Source organism: Suillus paluster (genome assembly GCF_016628075.1).
Source record: "Suillus paluster strain FC165 chromosome Unknown EDB91scaffold_60, whole genome shotgun sequence".
Classification (NCBI taxonomy): domain Eukaryota; kingdom Fungi; phylum Basidiomycota; class Agaricomycetes; order Boletales; family Suillaceae; genus Suillus; species Suillus paluster.
This window is the reverse complement of record NW_024537620.1, coordinates 163,345-185,799: the sequence shown is the minus strand read 5'-3', so window position 1 is coordinate 185,799 and position 22,455 is coordinate 163,345. Positions and strand designations below refer to the sequence as shown.

At 49.2% G+C, this 22,455-nt stretch overlaps 4 protein-coding genes and 1 pseudogene across 5 annotated transcripts; 2 read left to right on the top strand and 3 right to left on the bottom strand.

Annotated features, from left to right (window-relative positions):
• The first annotated feature begins 895 nt into the window (after nt 1-895).
• On the top strand, nt 896-977 carry EDB91DRAFT_t95 (annotated as a pseudogene). Its single transcript has one exon. The product of its transcript is annotated as a tRNA-OTHER (tRNA).
• Nucleotides 978-7,340: 6,363 nt separating this feature from the next.
• EDB91DRAFT_1152892 (uncharacterized protein) lies at nt 7,341-8,490 on the bottom strand. The gene has a single exon (XM_041319499.1). The coding sequence runs from the start codon at nt 8,090-8,092 to the stop codon at nt 7,628-7,630; it is 465 nt and encodes a 154-aa protein (XP_041173762.1). The 5' UTR covers nt 8,093-8,490; the 3' UTR covers nt 7,341-7,627.
• A 3,122-nt stretch (nt 8,491-11,612) lies between these two features.
• On the top strand, nt 11,613-12,753 carry EDB91DRAFT_1152886 (uncharacterized protein). Its single transcript, XM_041319498.1, has one exon. It carries the CDS (start codon nt 11,789-11,791, stop codon nt 12,494-12,496), a length of 708 nt encoding a protein of 235 aa, XP_041173761.1. The 5' UTR covers nt 11,613-11,788; the 3' UTR covers nt 12,497-12,753.
• Nucleotides 12,754-18,907: 6,154 nt separating this feature from the next.
• On the bottom strand, nt 18,908-19,364 carry EDB91DRAFT_1084888 (uncharacterized protein; the record flags this gene model as incomplete). The annotated part of the gene is made up of 3 exons (XM_041315824.1): nt 18,908-19,005; nt 19,061-19,291; nt 19,346-19,364. 3 exons carry the CDS (start codon nt 19,362-19,364, stop codon nt 18,908-18,910), a joined length of 348 nt encoding a protein of 115 aa, XP_041173760.1.
• A 444-nt stretch (nt 19,365-19,808) lies between these two features.
• Nucleotides 19,809-21,402, bottom strand: EDB91DRAFT_1058338 (uncharacterized protein; the record flags this gene model as incomplete). Its single annotated transcript, XM_041314149.1, has 10 exons — nt 19,809-19,925; nt 19,980-20,057; nt 20,113-20,144; nt 20,203-20,768; nt 20,826-20,978; nt 21,031-21,077; nt 21,130-21,135; nt 21,194-21,205; nt 21,269-21,328; nt 21,379-21,402. 10 exons carry the CDS (start codon nt 21,400-21,402, stop codon nt 19,809-19,811), a joined length of 1,095 nt encoding a protein of 364 aa, XP_041173759.1.
• Between the last annotated feature and the right edge of the window lie 1,053 nt (nt 21,403-22,455).

Here is a 22,455-nt window from a genome sequence, read left to right as displayed (position 1 = left end):
TCATATTTTCTTTCAAAGGGTGTAGCCAGGTTATCGATGATCCTGCATGTCTTTCTGTACGTCTTGAAGTTGGTTTCACTCCATGCGCCTCTGCAAAAAGGTCGAACTACGCCACCGCAGATTTCCACATGTAATTCTCCGCGCCAAATCTACAGCAGTCCAGTCCTCATTTCATGCTATCACCATTCGCCCTCAGTCCTGCGGGGCTGCACGAATCGTGTTCTGTTCGTATCGCAGTGCTATTCTAGCTTTCCATCCGATCTGTCCGGATTTTGACATCAAATAACATCTGTGGTATATTGTTCCCCCTGCTCGCCTTCTTTCGTCTGACATCCATTTTAGCTCACCATACTATCATCTCGTTCATGCGGATTGTTTTTCTATAACACGCTTTACATTCGTGAACAGTCCGATAGAGCTTGAGCGGGCTCTTTCCCGATAGACCGTGGAGATCAACGTTTATCAGCACCTCTTGAGAGTGTGTTCAATGTGAATATTGAGCAGTTTGGAATGCTCTAGGTCATGTCAGGATCTGCCATCGATTAATATATCGTAGGGCTCGATATTGAATATTGAAGGCCAAATGTGCAGGACCTTCGATGTTTTATTACAATGTAGAATTCTGCTACTTCGATTACTGAACCGCCTCCTTGGGTGTATTTTATCTGACGCGTATCATCTCGTAACCAGCGTCCAATGGTCTTCTCCACGAGCGCCTCAGCAGCCTTACCGCGTTCTGCTCATCCGAAGGAGCATCGTCTCTTTTCAAATTCAAACTCAGGCTGCCTCATTGCTTGTTTGTCCTTGCTAGTAACCGAAGGTGCTTGTAAACATGCACAAATACTGTATTACTTATGGGCAGTGACCAGTGACCACTGACATCCGCCAATTTTTATCTCTGATAGTATATCGATCAGTACACCCGCCTGTCAGAAAGCAGTCCACGGGAAAGCGGAATTCGATTCTCCGTCAGAGAGACGTTTTGACATTTCTGATGCCAGAGAACAACCAGAGAACAATTTGATTTTTCATATCATCTAGGGCTGTTGAATGAAACTGCCTGACTTTCTGTTCGTTCATCGGCAAAGAAGAAAGCATGCTTACACGTGGAGCTGTGTGTTCTACTTATCACTGGCCGAACTTCTTGGTACAGCAAGGCACAAGATCGTCTAAGAAGACAGAAGTCCATGTAAGTACTCAGAGTCTTGGCAGACTCTGGGACCTATCGGCCACTTTGATGAGCGCTCGATGAGCACAGCTTTATCTCTTGCTACTTCAGAGCTGGTCGCTCAGAACTCGACACAGTGGCTTCCCGCCAAGGGACCTAGCTATTGGAGACGCAGACGATACGAATGCCACCACCCGATGAGAAAAAGGGACACCAGGCTATAGCGTTCGTCAAGAAGCCCGTCTATGCTGGTCACGAGAATGTACATGTTAGAAAATGCACCAAGTAGCAGAATTCTACATTGTGATAAAACACTTAAGATCATGTAATGATGATGTATATCGGCGATGACTTCAAGATTGATCTTCAGCCTTGCACAATGTTGATCAATAACAGATCCTGGTTGGGCCTAGAAGATCCAAAAGTCTTCAATATTCCCATCTCATCACATTCCCAGAGGGTGCAGCAATGCTAAAAAAAAATGGCGGTCTGCCCGGCCTGGGAGAGAGACCGCAGGATCGGTGCCACTGTTTATGAGCGCAATGCATATCATTAAGTTCAGGGTAAAACAGACATTCGGAACAACGCGCGAGAAGTGCATCACAATCCAACTCCACAAGGCCAGCTCTCATCAGAACTAGCCAACACAGGGAGCAAGACCCTTCCGCTACAGCCCATACACCTGCAGATTTTACAAGTCAACAGGATGCATGAGATAAAAGTACAGTAAACCAAATGCATGTCAGTTTCACAAAAGAAGGTTAGGAGGGACGACGGACCGGTTACCGCAGGCGTGACGTTTTGAACAGGTCAGAAGGTGCGCTAGTGTAGCGCTCTAACATGAGCAGGACAAAAGTCATGCTGCCTTGGAAGATCGAAGGCGATCGATGTTACTATTACACGAGACTCCATGGTGAGCCATGAAGTAAAGCCTGTACAGAGAAATCATCGAGCAAAACAGATACTTACAACAACCGGGTTACAGCCGTTGGGATAAATATAGATTTAAAGGCAGCCAACCTAGTTCTGGGCGTAGACACGATGCAGATCAAGGCTGTGAAGGAGTACAAACGCCCGGTATACGTACCTCTGCAGCTTATATCAAGACACCCACAAGCCCTACTAGCAGCTTCAGCAAGTTGATTGTGTTGAACACCCCCAACCTGGGTCCTGCAACAGAATGGCGAAAGCAGCACAGCCCATCATTCGAATGACCACACCCTGTCAAACATTTGAAGGTCACAAAAGAAAGATTCTCGCAGTCAAAGTCTTCCCTGATGGACGTCGTATGGTGACGGGCTCGTACGACAAGACGCTTTGTCTGTGGAACTTAGAAGACGGCGTTGTGTTGAAGAAAATGGAGGGGCATCGCGGTGGAGTGCGAGCAGTTGCGATATCAAGAGACGGGCAATTGATAGCAAGCGGTGATGACAGCGGAGAGCTCATCGCATGGAACAGAGACGGCGAATCTCTCATCCAACCCATCAAAGTCCACTCCAAACGGATATGCTCGCTTAACTTTTCTCCAGATTGCGCAGTGCTCGCGAGTGGTTCATTGGACACCACAACGGAGCTGTGGAGCACAGAGACATGGCAGGTTCAAGAAAATCCAATCAATTGCAGTGCAGAAGTCAACTGTGTTTGATATTCCCCGTCTGGTCAACATCTTGCCATCGCAACAGTGAGCGAAATCCAAATATGGAATCCAGGCACAAGGGAGCGCATCGCAAATTTCAAGGGTCACGCTGGTGCTAAAGCATGGAACTACTCACTCACATGGACGCCTGATGGCACACGGCTTCTATCATCAGGATCTAAGTCAAATCCCAGCGTACTCGAGTGGGATTCATCGACCTGGAAACAGGTTGGTTGTCACTGGAGAGGGCATACCAAACCTATTTACTCCATTGCGGTGAACCCTACTGGCACACTTGTTGCCTCTGCATCTGATGACACCCATGTCCGCCTTTGGCGGCTCTCGGATCGGCGAACCGTCGCCATACTGAAGCACTCATACAGCGTGTACCGTGTCACCTTCTCCGTGGATGGCAAGTACATCCTAAGCGGAGGCCAAGATTCGAAGGTCTTAAAGTGGGCAGTACCCGATGACGCTTTGCTGGAGGCCACTCCCAAGGAACAGACATCAGAAGTAAGTTCCTGTTCATTTCCCCTCCCTTCGTCATCTCATCTCGTCCAAGGATGCATTGTCGGAGGACGCTTCAGAGGAGCAGGTGACAAACAACGTGAGTTTCTGTTGATTTCCCGTGTGCTCGTCTTCATGCAATTACACCTAAATCTTGATGCCAAGGCTCAAGTATCTGATTCCGAGGTACGCGTCCTTCCTCAACTCTTATAACGCCATGTGACCGTGCGTGACGCAGATCCTCGCCATAGACAAGACAGTGTGCAATGCATGCACAACTGGGGACTTGCCTACTGCCGACGATATGTTAACAAAAGAGATTAACATTGATGGTAGTGACTACAATGCCTATGCAAATCGCTCGTTTATTAGGGCGAGAAAATCCGACTGGGACCGCGCGCTTCATGACGCGCTTCAGGTGAGATACGCTATCCCATCATGACCTCGTTATAATAAGCTAATTTATATGGTGACATAGAGTATGAGCATTCAGCCCTCGTTGACAGGCTGTATTTCCAAGGGCATCGCCCTTTACGGGAAAAGGCAGTTCCAGGATGCGATGAAAGCATTTGACCTCGCGTTCATGTTCGTCGACGGAGATTCGAATACCACTCATCTTTTGCTCTTGATTAAGGTTCGTTAATTTTGTCTTACATACTTCCTCCTTCATGACGACTGTCAGGCCATCGCCATTTTTGATGCAAACCAACCTGACGAGGCAATTCTGCGCGTCCAAGAGCTAGCTGCCACTTTTCCTAATGCCGATACTCTTGCCTGTGGTATCGTAGAAGTGAGTGTTATTGACTCAGTCAAGTCTACATTCATGCGTTGACACTGATCTGTGCGGATATCAGGCTTATCTGCACGTGCAACTGGGAACCAGTGCCTTAGATGCCACGCGTCACAACGAAGCTGTTGACCACTTCACTGTCGCTGTCAATATAATCCCCTTCTCATGTTCATCGGCCATCTATTCTAAATATGATGTCTTTGTGGTGGTACGTTGATCGCGATGCGACTGAGAAAGTCTTGTTCTCACGCTTAGCTATGTGCTTCGTGCAGCTATTTGGGTGGGACCTCAAGTCCTTGTGGCAAACCGCACACCAGAACCGGTGCAATGCGCTCCTTCGCGCAGGTAGAGTTCCAGAAGCCCTCCTATCATACCGATACGTGATGAACCAGAGTGACGAAACCACGAAGGCGAGCTACCTTGATTGGTCCACTGGCAAGTCTTAATAATATCACCGGACTAAATGCTCATCCGCATTCCACTCAGCTTTCCAGCACGATTGCAGCGCGCTCTATTCTGACAACGGAGTTACTGCCCTCCCTGCAAAGGGAGATACTGCCCTCGCCGCGGGCGATTATGACAGCGCTATCGATCTGTACTCAGTGGCGATCGACCTCGATTTGGCAACCGACACTATCTTTGCAAACCGCTGCAAGGCGAAATTGGGAAAATTGCTATGGGAGGATGCGGTTCTCGATGCGCAAAAGGTGCAATGACATCTATCATTTCGTACCGAATGCTTATTTTGGTGATACCTAGGTTATCGAACTCAACCCTTCATCTCACCTTGGATACCAATTGAAGCATGCAGCGCTTCATGGCGCACAACGCTATGATGAAGCCACCGAGGCTTCCCAGGTCATGCTCTCCAAGTTGGAACATGCTTCCGCTTCTTCTAACATGCATATACGACGTAAGCCGAGAATCACACATGCATCACGGTCTTGACTATTCGTCCAGAGCTGCGGCAGCAGTACGTCAGTCAATCCGAAGCAGAAGGTGCCATTCGCAAGGTCATTCACGCTTTACTCGACGACGCCCCGCTTCGTCTATTTAATACCTCCAATGGGCGCTTGTGCGATCGAGAAGCGCAAATCAATGCTTTCAGAGCGAGCATAGCATACAAAGAACTTCTATCATCAACAGTAATGTATGCAGACCTTCGAAAGGAGCGCATTAAAGACGTGGTGGCCACATACTTCCATTGCGTCATGCTGTCACATAGGTGGGGAGATGTGGAGCCAATGCTGCACGACGTCCAGGACAAGGTGATCTACGACTTGAGTCCAGTTGGCGGCATCGTAAAGTTGCAGTCATTCTGCAAAACCGCTCGGGAAGCGGGTTTTCGCTGGGGATGGACGGATACGTGTTGCATCGATCAGACTAACAATGTCGAGGTCCAAAAATCGCTCAATTCCATGTTTCTCTGGTATCGTAACTCAGCACTCACGATGGTCTACCTGTCGGATGTTCCGCCTTCATCTGCATCTGGAGCACTAGCAAGGAGTGTATGGAACACGCGAGGATGGACTGTGCCAGAATTCCTGGCTCCGAAATCCATCCTCTTCTACCAAAATGATTGGACTTTGTACCTTGACGACCGCTCTTCCAACCACAAGGAGTCTGCCGCAATCATGGAGGAGTTGGAGGATGCGACAGGAATAGATGCGAAGGCCCTCGTTGCATTCCATCCGGGGATGACAGATGCCCGAGGGAAGCTTCAATGGGCGTCGACGCGTGTCACCACGCTGCAGGAAGACATCGCATACTCATTGTTTGGTATCTTCGGTGTCCAGCTACCTGTGATGTATGGTGAGAAGAAGCAGAATGCGCTCGGACGGCTCTTGCAGGAGATCATAGCTCAGTCGGGCGACATTAGCGCCCTGGACTGGGTCGGAACATCGTCCGAGTTCAACAGCTGTCTGCCAGCCGACATCACCCCATACGAAGCTCCACCGTCTACGCCGCCACCTCTATCTGAAAATGAGATACAGATGTCTGTCTCCTCGCTGCAAGCCAATGTGGTTGTAGAGTTGGCTCTGGAATTGTATAGCAAACTCGACTACCTGAACGCTCCACGTTTTGCAAACCGCCGTCTCCATCTGCCATGCATCGTATTCCCTGTCACAGCAGTCAAACGAAGGCCTCTTCAAGACCAGGAGACATCTTCCACGTATGAAGTCAAGGCAGACGGGCTTCACGACCTACTGATCACCACGGATGACAAGCTGCCCCAGTTCTCGCGTGCAAGGCCCGCTCGACAATCATTCTTGCTCGTCCGTCCCTGGGATCGTCGTCTCGTCGAGCTGCCTGACTTTGCAGATGATACGCAGATCGTGGAGGATTGGCCCCAACCTGAGTCTTCGTCCCAGAATTCTCCTGGCGGGTCTCCTGGAGGACAGGGCTTGGTTGACTCGGAATTGAGCGACTGTGCATTGCGATTGATTGTTTGCCTTGGACAGCCTTTTAGCGCATTTCTGCTAGCACAGCAGCGCGGCGGAGAATACAAGAGAATCGCGTCAGACCATGATATTATTGCACAAGTCAAAGACGCAGCTTCTGTTCAGGACATGATGGACATCAGGACACTCGAGATATTGTAGCCAAATTGTAGCTGTATGTACACTTTTTTTCTCGAAGAATTGATCTCTGAGAAGTTTTTTTCTCGCTAGCTACTTGTATACACGCATAACCCAAGCATTCGTGCTACAACAGGAAAAAAAAGTGCACTAATTTCTACATTGTTCAAACAGTGACGCGATGCAACACATCTTTGCTTGGCATTCCAGGTCACAATAGTACCGTCTTTCATTAGAGTAGTGCATGTACCCATGATGTCACCATGCAACTGACCAGGGACTCTGAATCACAGACAGACACACTGCCAGGCAAAGTCGGAAAATGATTCAATTGTCACTATCAATGGTAGCCAATTCACGTGCACCCAAAATCACCTCAAGGACCACACCCTCCATCTTTTCGCACAACATCCAATGCATGGGCAGGAGCCACTCTTTCCCGCACACGTGCATATAGCCAGATGAACAAGCGTGCAAAAATGGCTTCCAATGAGTCGACACGGTGCCTTTCCGCCAAGAGTCCATCCAGGGGACAGGCACGGACGATACCAATGCCGTCCAGCGTTGGTCACGAGGTCAGAGAAAATGTGCCAAGGAAGATTAATATCGAGCCCCGCACAATGTTGACCAACACCAGATCCTGACCTGTCCTGGAATATGCCAGAGCTCTCAAGGCTACGGTCTGAACACACGCTCAGAGGGTGCAAAAAAGGCTGAAAAATGGTGGTCTACCCTGTCTGTTGGGAAAGAACTTGCTTCAGTTCGGCCGTGCGTGTAATGCATATCATCTAGATTAGATCAGACATTCTGAATACCGCACGAGAAGTCGTTCACAAACTGACTCCACAACGAAAGTCAACCAGCTTTCATCAGAACTAGCCGACGCAGGAAGCGAAACTCGTGGGCGATGTCCCATATACCTCCAGACTTTACAAGTCAATAGGATGTTACAGATAACAGTACAGCGAGCGAAATGAATAGCGAAAGGAGGTCAACGCACCGCAGTTGTGACGATTCAGACGGGTGAGGTCGTGCCCTAGAGCAGGACCCCAACCTGAGCAGGATGCGATGGCATGCTGCCCCATAATACAGGAGGCGATCGCGGTACCGATGTTACTATTGAACAGGACTTGAGTTGTGAAAGAAAGACTGCGAAGTGAAATCGTCGAGTAAACTGGATACGATAACCTGGTTGCAACTTTTGCAACAAATATAAGTTTGAGGGCAGCCTCGTGTCCGGGGCGTCTACCGGGACACGAAGCAGTTTGAGGCTGTGAAAAAGCACAAGCACGCCCCGTACACGCACGTGTGCAACTTAGATCGAGACACCCACAAGCCCTACAGCAAGTCCACATAGACTGCTCAACACCATCCACCCCCAGCAGAATGGCAGAAGCAGCACAGCGCATCATTCGAATCACGACACCCAGTCGAACATTTGAAGGTCATGAAGATAGTGTCATGACAGTCGCAGTCTTCCCCAACAGACGCCGTATGGTCACAGGTTCAGCAGACACGACCCTTCGCCTATGGGATTTAGAAGACGGTGTTGTGTTGAAGAAAATGGAGGGGCATAGCGACATAGTAGGAGTAATTGCGGTATCAAGAGACGGACAATTGATAACAAGCGGTGATGGCAATGGAGAGGTCATAGCCTGGAACAGCGACGGCGAACCTCTCACCCAACCTATGAAAGTCCACTCCCAAGAGATCACATCGCTCGACTTTTCTCCAGACAGCGCAATGCTGGCAAGTGGTTCATGGGACAATACGACGGAGCTCTGGAGCACAGAAACATGGCAGGTTCAAGACAATCCACTCAATTGTAATGCAAAAGTCAATTGTGTTCGGTATTCCCCGTCTGGTCAACATCTTGCCATCGCGACATCCAAGAATATCCAAATATGGAATCCAAGCACTGGGGAATGCATCGCAGACTTCAAGGGTCATGCTGCGTTCAACGGAGCATGGAACTACTCACTCATGTGGACGCTCGATGGTATACGGCTTCTGTCAGGGGGCACAGAGGATGATCCTAGTGTACGGGAATGGGATCCATCGACCTGGAAGCAGGCCGGTGAGCCGTGGAAGGGTCATACTGACTTTGTCAAAGCTATTGCCATGAATTCCTCTGGCACCCTTGTAGCCTCCGCATCTGGTGACAAGCATGTCCGCCTCTGGCGTTTCTCCGACCGGCGAAATATAGCCATATTCAAGCACCCATACAACGTCTTCTGTGTTACCTTCTCCACAGATGGCAAGTACATCCTCAGCGGAGGTAGAGGAGGGAATGTAGTCTCACAGTGGGCGGTTCCAGGCGATGCATTGCTGGAGGTAAGTTCTTGTTCATTTCCCGTACCTTCGTCATCTCATTTTGTCCAAGGTCGCATTGCCGGAGGACGCTTCGGAGGAACAGGTAACAAACAATGTGAGTTCCCGTTCATTTTCCGCGTGTTCGTCTTCTTGCACATGAAACCTAAATCTTGATGCCAAGGCTGAAGAGTCTCATTCTGACGTATGTTTCCTTCTTAACCATTGCACCACAATGTGACCATGCATGATGCAGATCCTCGAAATAAATACGACAGCCCGCAATGCATGCATAACCGGGGACTTGTCTACCGCTGATGCGCTGCTAACACAAGATATCAATGCTGATGGAAACAACTATAACTCTTATGCGAATCGCTCATTTGTTATGGCGAGAAAATCTGACTGGAACAGCGCACTTCATGATGCACTTAAGGTAAGAGACACTGTTCCATCGTGAGTCGTGACCTCTTTGACGCAGGCTGATTTACACGGTGGCATAGAGCATCAGCATTCAGCCCTCGTTGATAGGTTGTATCTCCAAGGGCATCACCCTTTGCGGGAAAAGACAGATACAGGACGCGATGAAAGCATTTGACCTCGCATTTATGTTCGTCGATGGAGATTCGAATACCACTCATCTTTTGCTCTTGATTAAGGTACGTCGATTTCGTCTTGCATACTCCCTACTTCATGACGGTTGTTAGGCCGTCGCCCTTTTTAATGCGAATCAACGTGACGAGGCAATTCTGCGCGTCCAGGAACTGGCTGCCACTTTTCCTAATGCCGATACTCTTGCCTGTGGTATCGTGGAAGTGAGTGTTTTTTACTCAGTCAAGTCCACGTTCATGTGTCGTTAGTGTTGTCATTGATTTTTGCGAACTTCGCACATCAGGCTTATTTTCATGTCCAAATCGGAACCGATGCCTTAGCTGTCATGCGTCACGACGAAGCTGCTGACCACTTCAATGCTGCTGTCAATGCGATCCCTTTCTCATCTACATCGGCCATTCATTCTAAATATGAGGTCTTTGTGGTGGTACGTCAATGCGATGCAACTGAGAACCATTTTCTCACCCTCAACTGTGTGCTTTGGCTAGTTATTCGGGTGGGACCTCAAGTCATTGTGGCGAACTGCACACCAGAACCGGTGCATTGCACTCCTTCGCGCAGGTAGACTCGCGGAAGCCCTCAAATCGTACCGATACATGATGGATAGGAGTGACGAAGCTACGAAGGCAAGCTGCCTTGATTGGTGCACTGGCAAGTCTTCACAATGTCAATGGGCTACAATCTTCACCTACATTTCACTCAGCTTTCGGGCAAGATTGCAGCGCTCATTATACTGCCAATGGAGTTGCTGACCTCGCTGCGAAGGGAGATGATGCCCTCACTACGGGCAATCACGACAGGGCAATCGAGCTCTACTCTGTAGCAATTGACCTCGATTTTGCAACCACTACCATCTTTGCAAACCGCTGGAAGGCGAAATCGGAACAAAAGCTATGGGAAGATGCGCTTCTCGATGCACAAAAGGTGTCACGGCTTCTATTGTTTCATAGACGATGCTGATTTTGGAAATGTGCAGGTCATCGAACTCATCCCTTCATCTTATCTCGGATACAAGTTGAAGCATGCAACGCTCCATGGCGCACAACGATATGACGAAGCGATCGAGGCCTTCCAAATCATGATCTCCAAGTTGGAAGATGCTCCCGACATGCAAACACAAGGTACGTCCCGAAGTAATTTTTTTTAAAATTAACACATGCTTCAACATGCTTCACTTGTTTCCAGAGCTACGCCAACAGTATCTCAGTCGACGCGAAGTAGAAGGTGCTATTCAAGAGACCATCAAGGCTCAACTCGAGAACGCCCCGTACCGTCTAGTCAACACCGCCACTGGGCGCTTATGTAATCGAGAGGCACAAATCAATGCCTTCAGAACGAGCACAGAGCACAAGGAGCTTTTGTCATCAACAGTGACACGTGCAGACCTCCAAATTCCGCGCATCAAAGACGTGGTGGCAAAGTATTTCAGTTATGTCACGCTATCGCATAGGTGGGAAGGGAAGGAGCCGCTGCTGCGCGACATCCAGGACAAGGTCGTGTATGATTTGAATTCAGTTGGAGGCATCGCGAAGTTACAGTTATTCTGCAAGACAACCTGGGAATCGGGATATCGCTGGGGATGGGTCGATACGTGTTGCATCGACCAAAGCAACAACATCGAGGTACAAGAATCGGTCAACTCCATGTTTATCTGGTATCGCCACTCAGCGCTTACCATTGTCTACCTGTCGGATGTTCCGCCTTCGTCCAAGTCTGGCGCACTCGCCAACAGTGCCTGGAACACGCGAGGATGGACGGTTCAAGAATTCCTGGCTCCCAAGGTCGTTCTCTTCTACCAAAATGATTGGACACCATATCTCGGTGATCACTCCCCCAACCACAAGGAGTCTGTCGCAATTATGCAGGAGTTCGCAGATGCGACAGGCATAGATAAACAGACCCTCAACACCTTCCGTCCGGGGATGAGAGATGCCCGAGAGAAACTCCAATGGGTGTCGACGCGTGTCACCACGGTGCAGGAAGACATCGCATACTCATTATTTGGCATCTTCGGTGTCAACCTAAATGTTATTTATGGCGAGAAGAAACAAAAGGCGCTTGGGCGGCTCTTGCAGGAGGTCGTGGCTCAGTCGGGTGACATTAGTGCCCTGGACTGGGTGGGACAATCATCCGAGTTTAACAGCTGTCTGCCAGCAGACATCACATCATACAAAGCTCCACCAAGCATGCTGCCATCCCTATCCAAAGATGAGATTCAGGCATTGGTCTCCTCGCTGCGAATTTCCGTGGCCGTGGAACCCGCTATGAAGCTTTATACACTGCTTGACAATACGACCGCCCCTCGTTTTGCAAACTGCAGACTGCAACTACCTTGCATCGCATTTCGTGTCACAGCAGTCAAACGGAGCCGTCCTCAAGATCAGGAGACAAATCTCTCGTATGAAGTCAAGACAGATGGGGTTCACGACCTGTTGATCACCACGGAAGAGAAGTTGATTCCATCCTCGCGGGCAATCGCCACCCGGCAGACGTTCCTGCTTGTCCGTCCGTGGGATCGTTATCTCCTCGAGCTGCCCGACTCTGGACTGAGCGTGGAGGATTTATCTGCGCCCGAGGTTCCTAGAGAACATGAGCTGGTTGATTCGGAGTCCCACTCGCGATCTTCGCGATTAATTGATCGCCTGCGACAACCTTTCGCATTTTTCGGTTCACTCAGCCGATCTTCTGGAAACAGAGGGTCAGCTGATCCGGAGTCTCACTTACGAGCTTTGCGATTGATTGTTCGCCTTGGACAGCCTTTCCACGCATTTTTGCTAGCGCAGCAGCGTGGCGGAGAATATAAGAGAATCGCCACGGACCGTACTATCATTGCACAAGTCAAAGACATAGCTTCTCTTCGTACCACGGACGTCAGGACAGTAGAGATATTGTAGTGGTATGCATTTTTAAGCACAGAGATCTTTGAGTATATAGTTTTCATTGGTTACGGTGTATGTGTCTCGCTGCTACAGGAAAGCAGCACAATTCTAACTGCAATAATAATGCATCTGTTACTCGTACGAACACGCTATCACGGAACTGAGGGACCCAGCTGAGCAATGACATGCCTTCCATTGAGAAGCAGATTGTGCTGTCTTTTATGAGAACTTTCATGACTTGCCAATGACGTAGCATCTGCCGCATTTCTAGCGCATGCAGCACAAAGCAGATGACGGCAAGTGTGAGTTGCAGTACGGAGGTGCAGAGCCCAAGATATCGTACGCCAGCAGGAGACGGGACGACGTGTGCAGCTTACTAAATACCGCGGGGAAGACGAGTTCAAAGAGGCAGTAACCTGTATTGAGATGCCTAAGGGTCTAAATATTACAGGGAACTTCCACTATTGTCACCCTTTTTGATCTCAACGATCCGGTCGATAAAGCTAGTCATGCAATTCGTTCTAGAAGTCGACATCACAGGCAAATGGGTGTAAATGCGGCCGTTTTCGATCTGCACGTAAGCCTGCGCGCGTATGTGCTCGTACTATTCATAGCTACCAACTGTTGGTTGAGCACTCGCCACAGATCGTTCTAATCCCCATTGAGGTATGGTGTTATTGAAATTGGCCGGCCCTTCAATGAGTGATGATAGAGAATCAAGGCTACCACGTACATCTGCTTCCTCAGGGTAGTTGTGAGTATGGGACGCGAATAACTGCCTAATCGAGGTCTCTGAACCAACCATGAAAAGGTTCGACCCATTTGAATGTCCAGCGGGAGCCCAGTCCAAATGAGCCGCTGTTGAGTAATTGGTTCCTTCTCGAAAACACCACCAAAAAAAGTAGACAGAGCCTTGCAAAATGCAAAGGCTGAATCCAGCAGGAGTTGGCGAGATCGTGTGACCTGTCCGTTCTCGAAATATTGATGCTGGTAGTGCAGCGATTGCACGGCAGTCAATTAGAGGTCGTGGATTGAAAGTCCAACAGTTGCGACTCCAAATGTAGCGAGTACTACAACGAACTAAATACACGCCTACTAGTAGTCTGTGTCATGAGAGAATGTGAGCAGGAGGGAACGACGTACCAGTAAAGTTCACGAATCCAACAAGCTGGATGGTGCGCTGGAGTAAGTGCAACTTATAGCCCCCGACATTTAGGAAAGCGGCTATTATTAGACCGTCAGGCTTGAACGTAAGTACTTACTACGCGTGAAGTTTGAATAACTGAAGTGTCTTCGATTTGACGCGTTTCGTCCAAGAGACTAAGACTCTATACAGGCTTGCTGCGCAGCAACGGAGTTATCCGCTGGCCAACTGTGCAGAATTGATGCAAAGGCAGGAAGCTACTCCTAGTTTGCAGCGAATGGAGCTTCAAGTGGTTGTTTGTAGCAAGGGCAAACTTCATCAATCAATCAATCAACCTTGGGCGTCTAATCTGACAGGTCTGGATTTGGATTTTTACAAAACAACCAGTGCACAAGCCTCTGATGCCAGTAAGTCATCAAGACATCCACAATCTTCATAGGCTCGACACCGTGCTAAAAATCATCAACATCCAGCAGAATGGAGGAAGCAGCGGACCCCATCCTCCAAATGAACATGCACGTTCGAGAGATTGGAGCTCATACAGACATCGTACGGGCAGTCGCAGTTTTTCCCGATAAACAACGTATTGTCACAGGTTCCACAGACAAGACGCTTCGTCTGTGGGACTTGAAGAAGGGTGTTGTGTTGAAGAAAATGGAGGGACATCGCAACGCAGTGCGAGCAGTTGCGGTATCAAGAGATGGGCAGTTGATAGCAAGCGGGGATTATAACGGAGAGCTCATTACCTGGGACAGAGATACTGGCAATGCTCTCACACAAGTCATAAAAGCCCACTTCGGATCGATCTACTCGCTGGACTTTTCTGCAGATGGTGCACTGCTGGCAACCGGTTCCTTGGATAGCACCGTGAAGTTCTGGAACACCAGAACCTGGCTCCTGCAAGGAGATCCAATCGATTGCCGTGCAGCAGTCTACTGCATTCGATATGCACCATCTGGAAAACATCTTGCCATCGCGACATTCAAGGATGTCCAGATTTTGAGTGCAGACACGAAGGAATGCATCGCAAACTTCACAGCTCACGCCGTGTTCAACTTGTCACTCGCGTGGATGCCCGATGGTTCACGACTTCTCTCAGCAAGTACTATTCTGGATCCGACAATACGGGTCTGGGATCCATCAACCTGGAAGCAAATCGGTGATCCCTGGACAGGTCATACTTACCAGGTCAACGCTATTGCCGTGAACTCTACTGGCACACTTGTCGCTTCCGCATCTGACGACAAGCATGTCCGCCTCTGGCGGCCCTCGGATCGACACACCATTGCCATATTCAAACACTCCGATAATGTGTATTCTGTCACTTTCTCCATGGATGGCAGGCACATCCTCACCGGGGGTGCTAATAAGAAAGTTTTACAGTGGGCAATACCCAAGGTTGCTTTGCTGGAGGACCCTCCCAAGGCATCAGAGGTTAGTTCCCGATCATTTCCCGTCCCTCCGCCATCTCATCTCGTACAAGGTCGTGTTGCTAGAGGAGGCTCCACACGAACGAACGATAAACAACGTAAGTTCGTCGTCACTTCGTCTACTTGCACATTGACTCCCGATGTTGGTGTTAGGCTCAAGACGCTGATTCTACGGTATGCTTCTACCCTTTATCTTATTACGCAATGTTGATCGTGCTTTATGTAGATCCTTACTATATACCCAACGGTCCGCAATGCATGGATAACTGGCGACTTGCCGACTGCTGAAAAGTTGCTAACTGAAGAGATTGATGCTGATGGCAACGACTACAACTCCTATGCTAATCGTTCATTTGCGATGTCACGAAAACTCGACTGGGACCGTGCGCTTCATGATGCGCTTAAGGTGGGATACACTGTCCCATCGTGACCTTCCTTGTGATAGCCTAACTTTGATGGCGATGTAGTCCATCAGCATACAGCCCTCCTTGTCAGGCTATATTTCCAAAGGCATCGCCTTCTGTGGAAAAATGCACTTTAAGGACGCGATGAAAGCATTTGACCTCGCGTCCGTATTCACGAGAGATTCAAAGACGATCAATCTCCTTTTGATCAAGGCAGGTCATTTTTTCTTTCGCAGAGTCCCTGTCTCATTGCCATTTTCAGGCTATCGCACTTTTTAATGCGAATCAACACGAGGACGCAATACAGCGCGTACAAGAGCTAGCTGGCACTTGTCCCAATGCTGATATTCTTGTCTGTCGTATCGTGGAAGTCAGTATCACACTCCATCGAGTCCACATTTGTTGACGGATTTTTATGAACTTCACACATCAGGCGTATCTATATGTTCAAATTGGAATCAACGCCTTGGATGGTACACATTACGATGAAGCTACTGAACACTTCACTACCGCTATCAACTTGGGTGCGTTATTACTCGAATCGGGCATTCAGTCCAGATATGAGGACTTTATCGTGGTACGTTGATGTGACACGATCAAACATACTTTTCACGCTCAACCGCCCAGCTCTTCGGGTGGGACCTCAGGTCCTCATGGCAAATCGCAAACCAGAAACTATGTCATGCGCTTCTTCATGCAGGTAAACCTGAAGAAGCCCTCAAATCGTACCGACACATGATGGATATGAGTGATGAAGCTACGAAGTCAAGCTGCCTTGATTGGTCCACTGGTAAGTCTTCTGGAATGTCAACAGGCTACAATCCTCACCTACATTCCACGTAGCTTTCAAGCAAGATTGCAGCGCGCGCTATGCTGCCAACGGAGTTGCTGACCTCGCTGCGAGTGGAGACGCTGCCCTCGCTGCGAGCGAGTACGACAGGGCTATTGAGATCTACTCAGTGGCGATCGACCTGGATTCTGCAACTTATAATATCTTTGCAAACCGCAGTAAGGCAAGATCGGAAAAAACGCTATGGGAGGATGCGCTGCTCGATGCGCAAAAGGTGCGATGGCATCTATCAGTTACAAACCGATTCTCATTTTGGTAATACGTAGGTTATTGAACTGAACCCGTCCTCGTATCTTGGATACGAGGTGAAGCATGCAGCACTTCATGGCGCACAACGTTACGATGAAGCGATCGAGGCTTTCCAAACCATGCTCTCCAAGTTGGACGATACTCCAGAGACACAAATACAAAGTAAGCCTTAACTACTACCACACACGTCAACATATTTGACCCTTTCTGCAGAGCCGCGCCAGCAGTATGTCAGTCCATCTGAAGCAGATAGTGCTATTCGAAGGGTCACATATGCGCAACTCGATGACGCCCCGCTGCGTCTGCTTGACACCTACACTGGGCGCTTATGCGATCGAGAGGCACAGATTAATGCCTTTAAATCGAGCACGGAGTACAAGGAGCTTTTGTCGTCATCGTTGAAGCGTGCAGAGCTGCAAATGAATCACATCCAAGACGTGGTGATGACGTACTTCCGTTGCGTCATGCTATCGCATAGGTGGGAAGGGAAGGAGTTGCTATTGCAGGACATCCAGGACCAGGTCGTGTACGAACTGAATCCAGTTGGCGGCATCGTGAAGTTGCAGTCATTCTGCAGAACGACTCGTAATGTGGGGCATCGCTGGGCATGGAGCGACACATGTTGCATCGACCAAACCAATAACGTTGAACTCCAAAAATCGCTCAATTCCATGTTTGTCTGGTATCGCCACTCAGCGCTCACAATCGTCTACTTGTTGGATGTTCCGCCTTCGTCCAAGTCTGGCGCACTCGCCAACAGTGTCTGGAACAGGCGAGGATGGACTGTTCCCGAATTTCTAGCTCCCAAGGTTGTTCTTTTCTACCAAAATGATTGGACACGATATCTTGATGATAGCTCTCCTAACCACAAGGAGTCTCCCATGATCATGCAGGAGTTAGAGGTTGCGACGGGCATAAATGCCCGGGCCCTCATCGACTTCCGTCCTGGGATGATGGGCGCACGAGACAAACTGCAATGGGTATCAAAGCGTATCACCACCCTGCAGGAAGACGTCGCATACTCATTATTCGGGATCTTCGGCGTGCAGCTACCTGTAATGTATGGTGAGAAGAAGCAAAACGCGCTCGGGCGCCTTTTGCAAGAAATCGTAGCTCAATCGGGGGACATTACAGCCCTGAACTGGGTTGGAAGGTCATCCGAGTTCAATAGCTGTCTACCAGCGGACATCACTTCATACGGAGCTCCACCGTACACGCTTCCATCTCTATCTGAGGATGAGATGCAGATATCAGTCTCTTCGCTGCGAGACACCGTGGTTGTAGAATTGGCTTTGAAATTGTACAGCGAACTCGACTACCTCTCCGCTCCCCGTTTTGCGCACCGCCGTCTGCACCTGCCTTGCATCACATTCCCCGTCACAGAAGTCAGAAGGAGGCCTGGCCAAGTCACATATCAAGTCAAGGCAGACGGACTTCATGACTTGCTGATCGCCACAGAAGACAGGCTGTCTCAGTTCTCGCACGCAAGGCCCAGCCGACAGTCATTTTTGCTCGTCCTTCCCTGGGATCGTCGTCTCCTGGAGCTGCCTGACTTTTCAGATGACACGCACAGCGTGGACTATTTGACCCCGCCCGGGTCTCCGTTATCCGATTCAGGCTGGTCCCCTAGAGAACAGGGGTCGACTGATTCGGAATCGAGCGAGCGAGCGTTGCGATTGATTGTTCGCCTTGGACAGCCTTTTAGCGCATTTTTGCTAGCACAGCAGCGCGGCGGAGAATACAAGAGAATCGCATCAGATCACGCTATCATCGCACAAGTCAAAGACATTGGTTCTATTCACGACATGATGGACATCAGGACACTAGAGATATTGTAGCTGTATGTATCCATTTTTTAGGACCAGAGTTCTTTGATAAAGGAGTTTTTCACTTGTACCTTGACTCGATAGTACCTGTACGCACAAATACCCCTTCGTACTCGTATGCTTGCTCACAACAGAACTTCCGGTCACATCTGGCTTTCATACCAAGAGGCTCGACATAAATTACATCTTCATCATAGTTAAGGCGCAATCTGCGCGCGTTCGCTGAGCGCTCCATCGATTGCTTTAACTTAGGCGTGGCTAAACACGCGGTCACGTGATTACAGAGTTGATCACAATTCGACCAAGTCTCGAAGGTCTGGAGTAATGACTCATGAGTGAAAGAGTTGAGCACCTTTAAGTACGGTACAGTAAGGCATCTGCCAGGGAGCTACAGAAGGAGAGAAGAAATACAAGATAAGATGACGACGACAATAACAATAACAACAACAGTCTAGCAAGAAACTGTAGCGACACCTCTAGAGAGTACAGTGACAACCCCAGAAAATAAATAATACCTCAAGGTTCAAGTCCTCCGGACCAATCTTCCCCTTGTCTGTTCTTCCAATCCCTCCGCACGTCTCTTCCTGTGCTCATACCATCGAGCTGTGGCTTCCGCCGAGCCTAATTACGCGACGTCGAAATAAATCTTGGACGACAAGCCAGCAAAGACACTCACCTTTTTTAGGCCCTCCCCTTCCTATGCCCATGAGCCAAAGAACAGCTCGCACAGGCAGCCATACGGTCATCAAGACCCAAGACAGAAGCACTCGGAGAGGTCCGAATGCGAGGATATTGAGCACCAAGACTAGGAAACGCAGAGGGCCACTAGTCGTGTTATCGGAAACGTAGAGAATGCCTCTCGTGCATTCGATGGTCAAGAAGACGGGAAGGATGAAAGAAGCGAAAACTGTGCACGTTATGAGACGCAGTTGAGCAGAGTAAGAGATAAGGAATCACGTACCAGCATCTCGCATGGTCATTTTGTCACGATGTTAAATATTTGATTATGGCACACTATATGTCCTGTCGAGCAGTTGGAATTACAAGACCATAAACAAGGCTCGACCGGAGTGCTATGGATCGAGATGGTGGTGCGGTTGTGAGTTACACGTCGTTGATTACACTTTGGTCTGACTTTGGTTCAACAGAAGTTCGAAACCGCCCACAGTTGTCAACTTGTCAAACTGCCGGTGCTTCCATGGACCACTAGATAGGTACGCGTACTACGCTTATGTTTGCGACGATTCATTCTGCACAAACACATCTAGACTCATCCCGACTCATTGCTCGTGAGGCGTCATAATTAATATCCCGGGCTTTTGCGTACGCGTCATACATCTTCAAACCTTGTTCTAATCTATGTATACATTTACTGGCATTTTCTTCACAGTTGGTCTACAGATGGGGTCCAAATCAAAAACCAATCAACGATGAATGTCAATTCGACACTCACTAACGTTGCCGAGGTCACTGCAAGCCTCCTTGACACGAACCGTGAGCGTTTTCTCACCCTCACGAACCCAGACACGGGGGTCATAGAACTGCAATCCAGCATGAATGACGGCAATCTTAGAGAAGATAATCTAGCGACGCACCTTCTTGTTGGGCTTATCTGCGCCTTCGGGGTTGCCAACCTGAGTAAGTAGGTAATCTTTTTTCTTGAAAACGAAGTCCTGATAGATAGTGGTCAGCCATTGCGGGATCTCGAGGACAGATGGAAGATCGTACTCTGATACCAGCGAGGTAAGCAAACTGAGTGTCTGAGTGACCGTTGCGCCAGTCAGTGACTGAATTCGCTAAAAGATTTGATACACTGACCAGTATCAACATTCATTTTGACGACACCGTGCCCGACCGCAGTGCTGATCTCCTCTTTGGTTGATCCGGATCCACCGTGGAACACGAGGTAGAGAGGCTTATCGGACTTGCCACCGAGTTTTTGACTGGTGTAAGCTTGGTGCTTGCCAAGCAATTCAGGCTGGAGTTTGACGTTTCCGGGCTTGTAGACACCATGGACGTTGCCGAACGCAGCAGCAATGCTGAAGTTGGGGCTGATGGCACTCAAAGCAGCGTGGACATCGTAGATGTCCTCGGGTTGCGTGTAGAGGGATGCGTTGTCGACGCCAGTGTTGTCAACACCATCTTCTTCACCACCGGTGATACCGATTTCCATCTCTAGCCAGATACCAAGAGGTGCCATGCGCTTGAAGTACTTCACGCAAGTTGCGATGTTTTCCTCTTTTGGCTCCTCAGACAGGTCAAGCATGTGCGAAGAGAAAAGGGGCTCTTGGTGCTCCTTGTAGTAAGCCTCATCGGCAGCAAGCATGCCATCGAACCATGGCAGGAGCTTGTGAGCACAGTGGTCGCTGTGAAGAACGACGGGCCTATATTTTCACGCGATTCAGAATAACATTGCGATATTAGGCAAATATCGGACTTACACGCCGTACGCCTTTGCAACTGTGCGAATGTGGTGGGCAGCGGCGACAGCTCCTAGGATGGAAGCTTGTTGGTTGTCGTTTGCAAGACCTTTGCCGGCGTAGTATGCACTTCCACCCTGAGAGACCTGGAGGATGATCGGAGCCTTGATGTCCCTGCGGAGCTAGAAGTGAGCATTTCGTGGATGACTACAACTCTTGTGCTGACCTTGCGGCTTCCAGGACGGCGTTAGCGGTGGATGAGGAAGTGACATTCTGACGGCGTTAAGTCAAAACTCGATGAGACTGTGAACTATTCATCACTCACGATGGCCTTGTTAAGAGAACATTGTCTTAACAATATTATAAATTTCAATAGGTAAAGCACTCACAGGAATGGCAAACTGTTGAGGTTGAAACGCAAGGCTGTTCAGTCAGGTAATAGGAGATGAATCGAGCGTATGTACCTTGTTCGCTTTTGCGTAGTCAAACAGTTTGCGAACGTTGTCCCCAGTTAGGACGCCAGCCTGCGTGGATGTCAGTGGATCAGCTTCACCGATGATCAACTTGTACTGACGGGAACGATATCGAGGACACCCATGATAAATCTGCGAGAGAGAGCGATGATGGTGGATCTGGAACAAACCGGGGAGGATGTCAAAACCTTTATATAAATTGGAGCGAAAAGGTACCTTATAAGCTACCGATCTGGGCGTAGATAGCTGTGAAGACTAGTGAAACGACTTGGAAATCGATAAGTCTTTCACTCATCCGATATTACCCATTTTTGGCACGTGGATAAGATCGCATCATAATGTTCACTACTAATTCGGGTATGTAACTTATACCCGGACCCTCTTGGAAAAACGTTCGATATTCAATGAGCTCATACAGAAGTACATTCACTTCGGGATTAACCACTGAGAAACAAGACTGGGATAGCCGGAGAACATCACGGCTCGGTTTCTCTTGTCCCTCACATCCTGCTCCCAGGCAGTACCACCGCCTCGCTCGTTCCCTAGGCAGATCGTCCCAAAGTCCCATCATCGACCGCATACTTCACACCAGACCATCCCAGGCTAGTCTCACACCCCCCTTCGGCCGAATTTGAGCCACTCAGCACAGGCACCAAGCTCTCAGTTCGAGAAGTCTGTCTCCTGGCAGAATTAAGCTACGTCACTAGGAGCTCAGTGATGCGAGTGGGGTTCGTGCTCTAGACCTCTAACCATGATAGAATTAGACAGGTGAGCAGTCCGACTCAGTCGCATCGTATTACCCGAGTGCGGCCCCGGCGGTATCTATTTCGGAATGTGAGCAAAGTCCCTCTTGATCCGGGGACTAGGCTTCGCCGACTCTTCACCTTCTCATCACTTGCTTTGATCTAATTGGACCAGCGCTGTGGCGCCCACGATCCACTACCTAGGCTGGCACGTTCCTCCGGATCCTAGCCTGTTATTTTAACCGTTGTCTGAACATTACTAACATAGGTTTCACGGGGCCTGGCGATTCAAGAATCGGCACGCTTCCAGTAGTGTTTGTGGCGAGTGGGTAGACACATGTAAGACGAACATAGCTTCATGTGGCTCACATGCGCACAACATCGGATGTAGTCTAAACACTGGCTCGTATGGATTACACAGAAGGGTGGTGTACG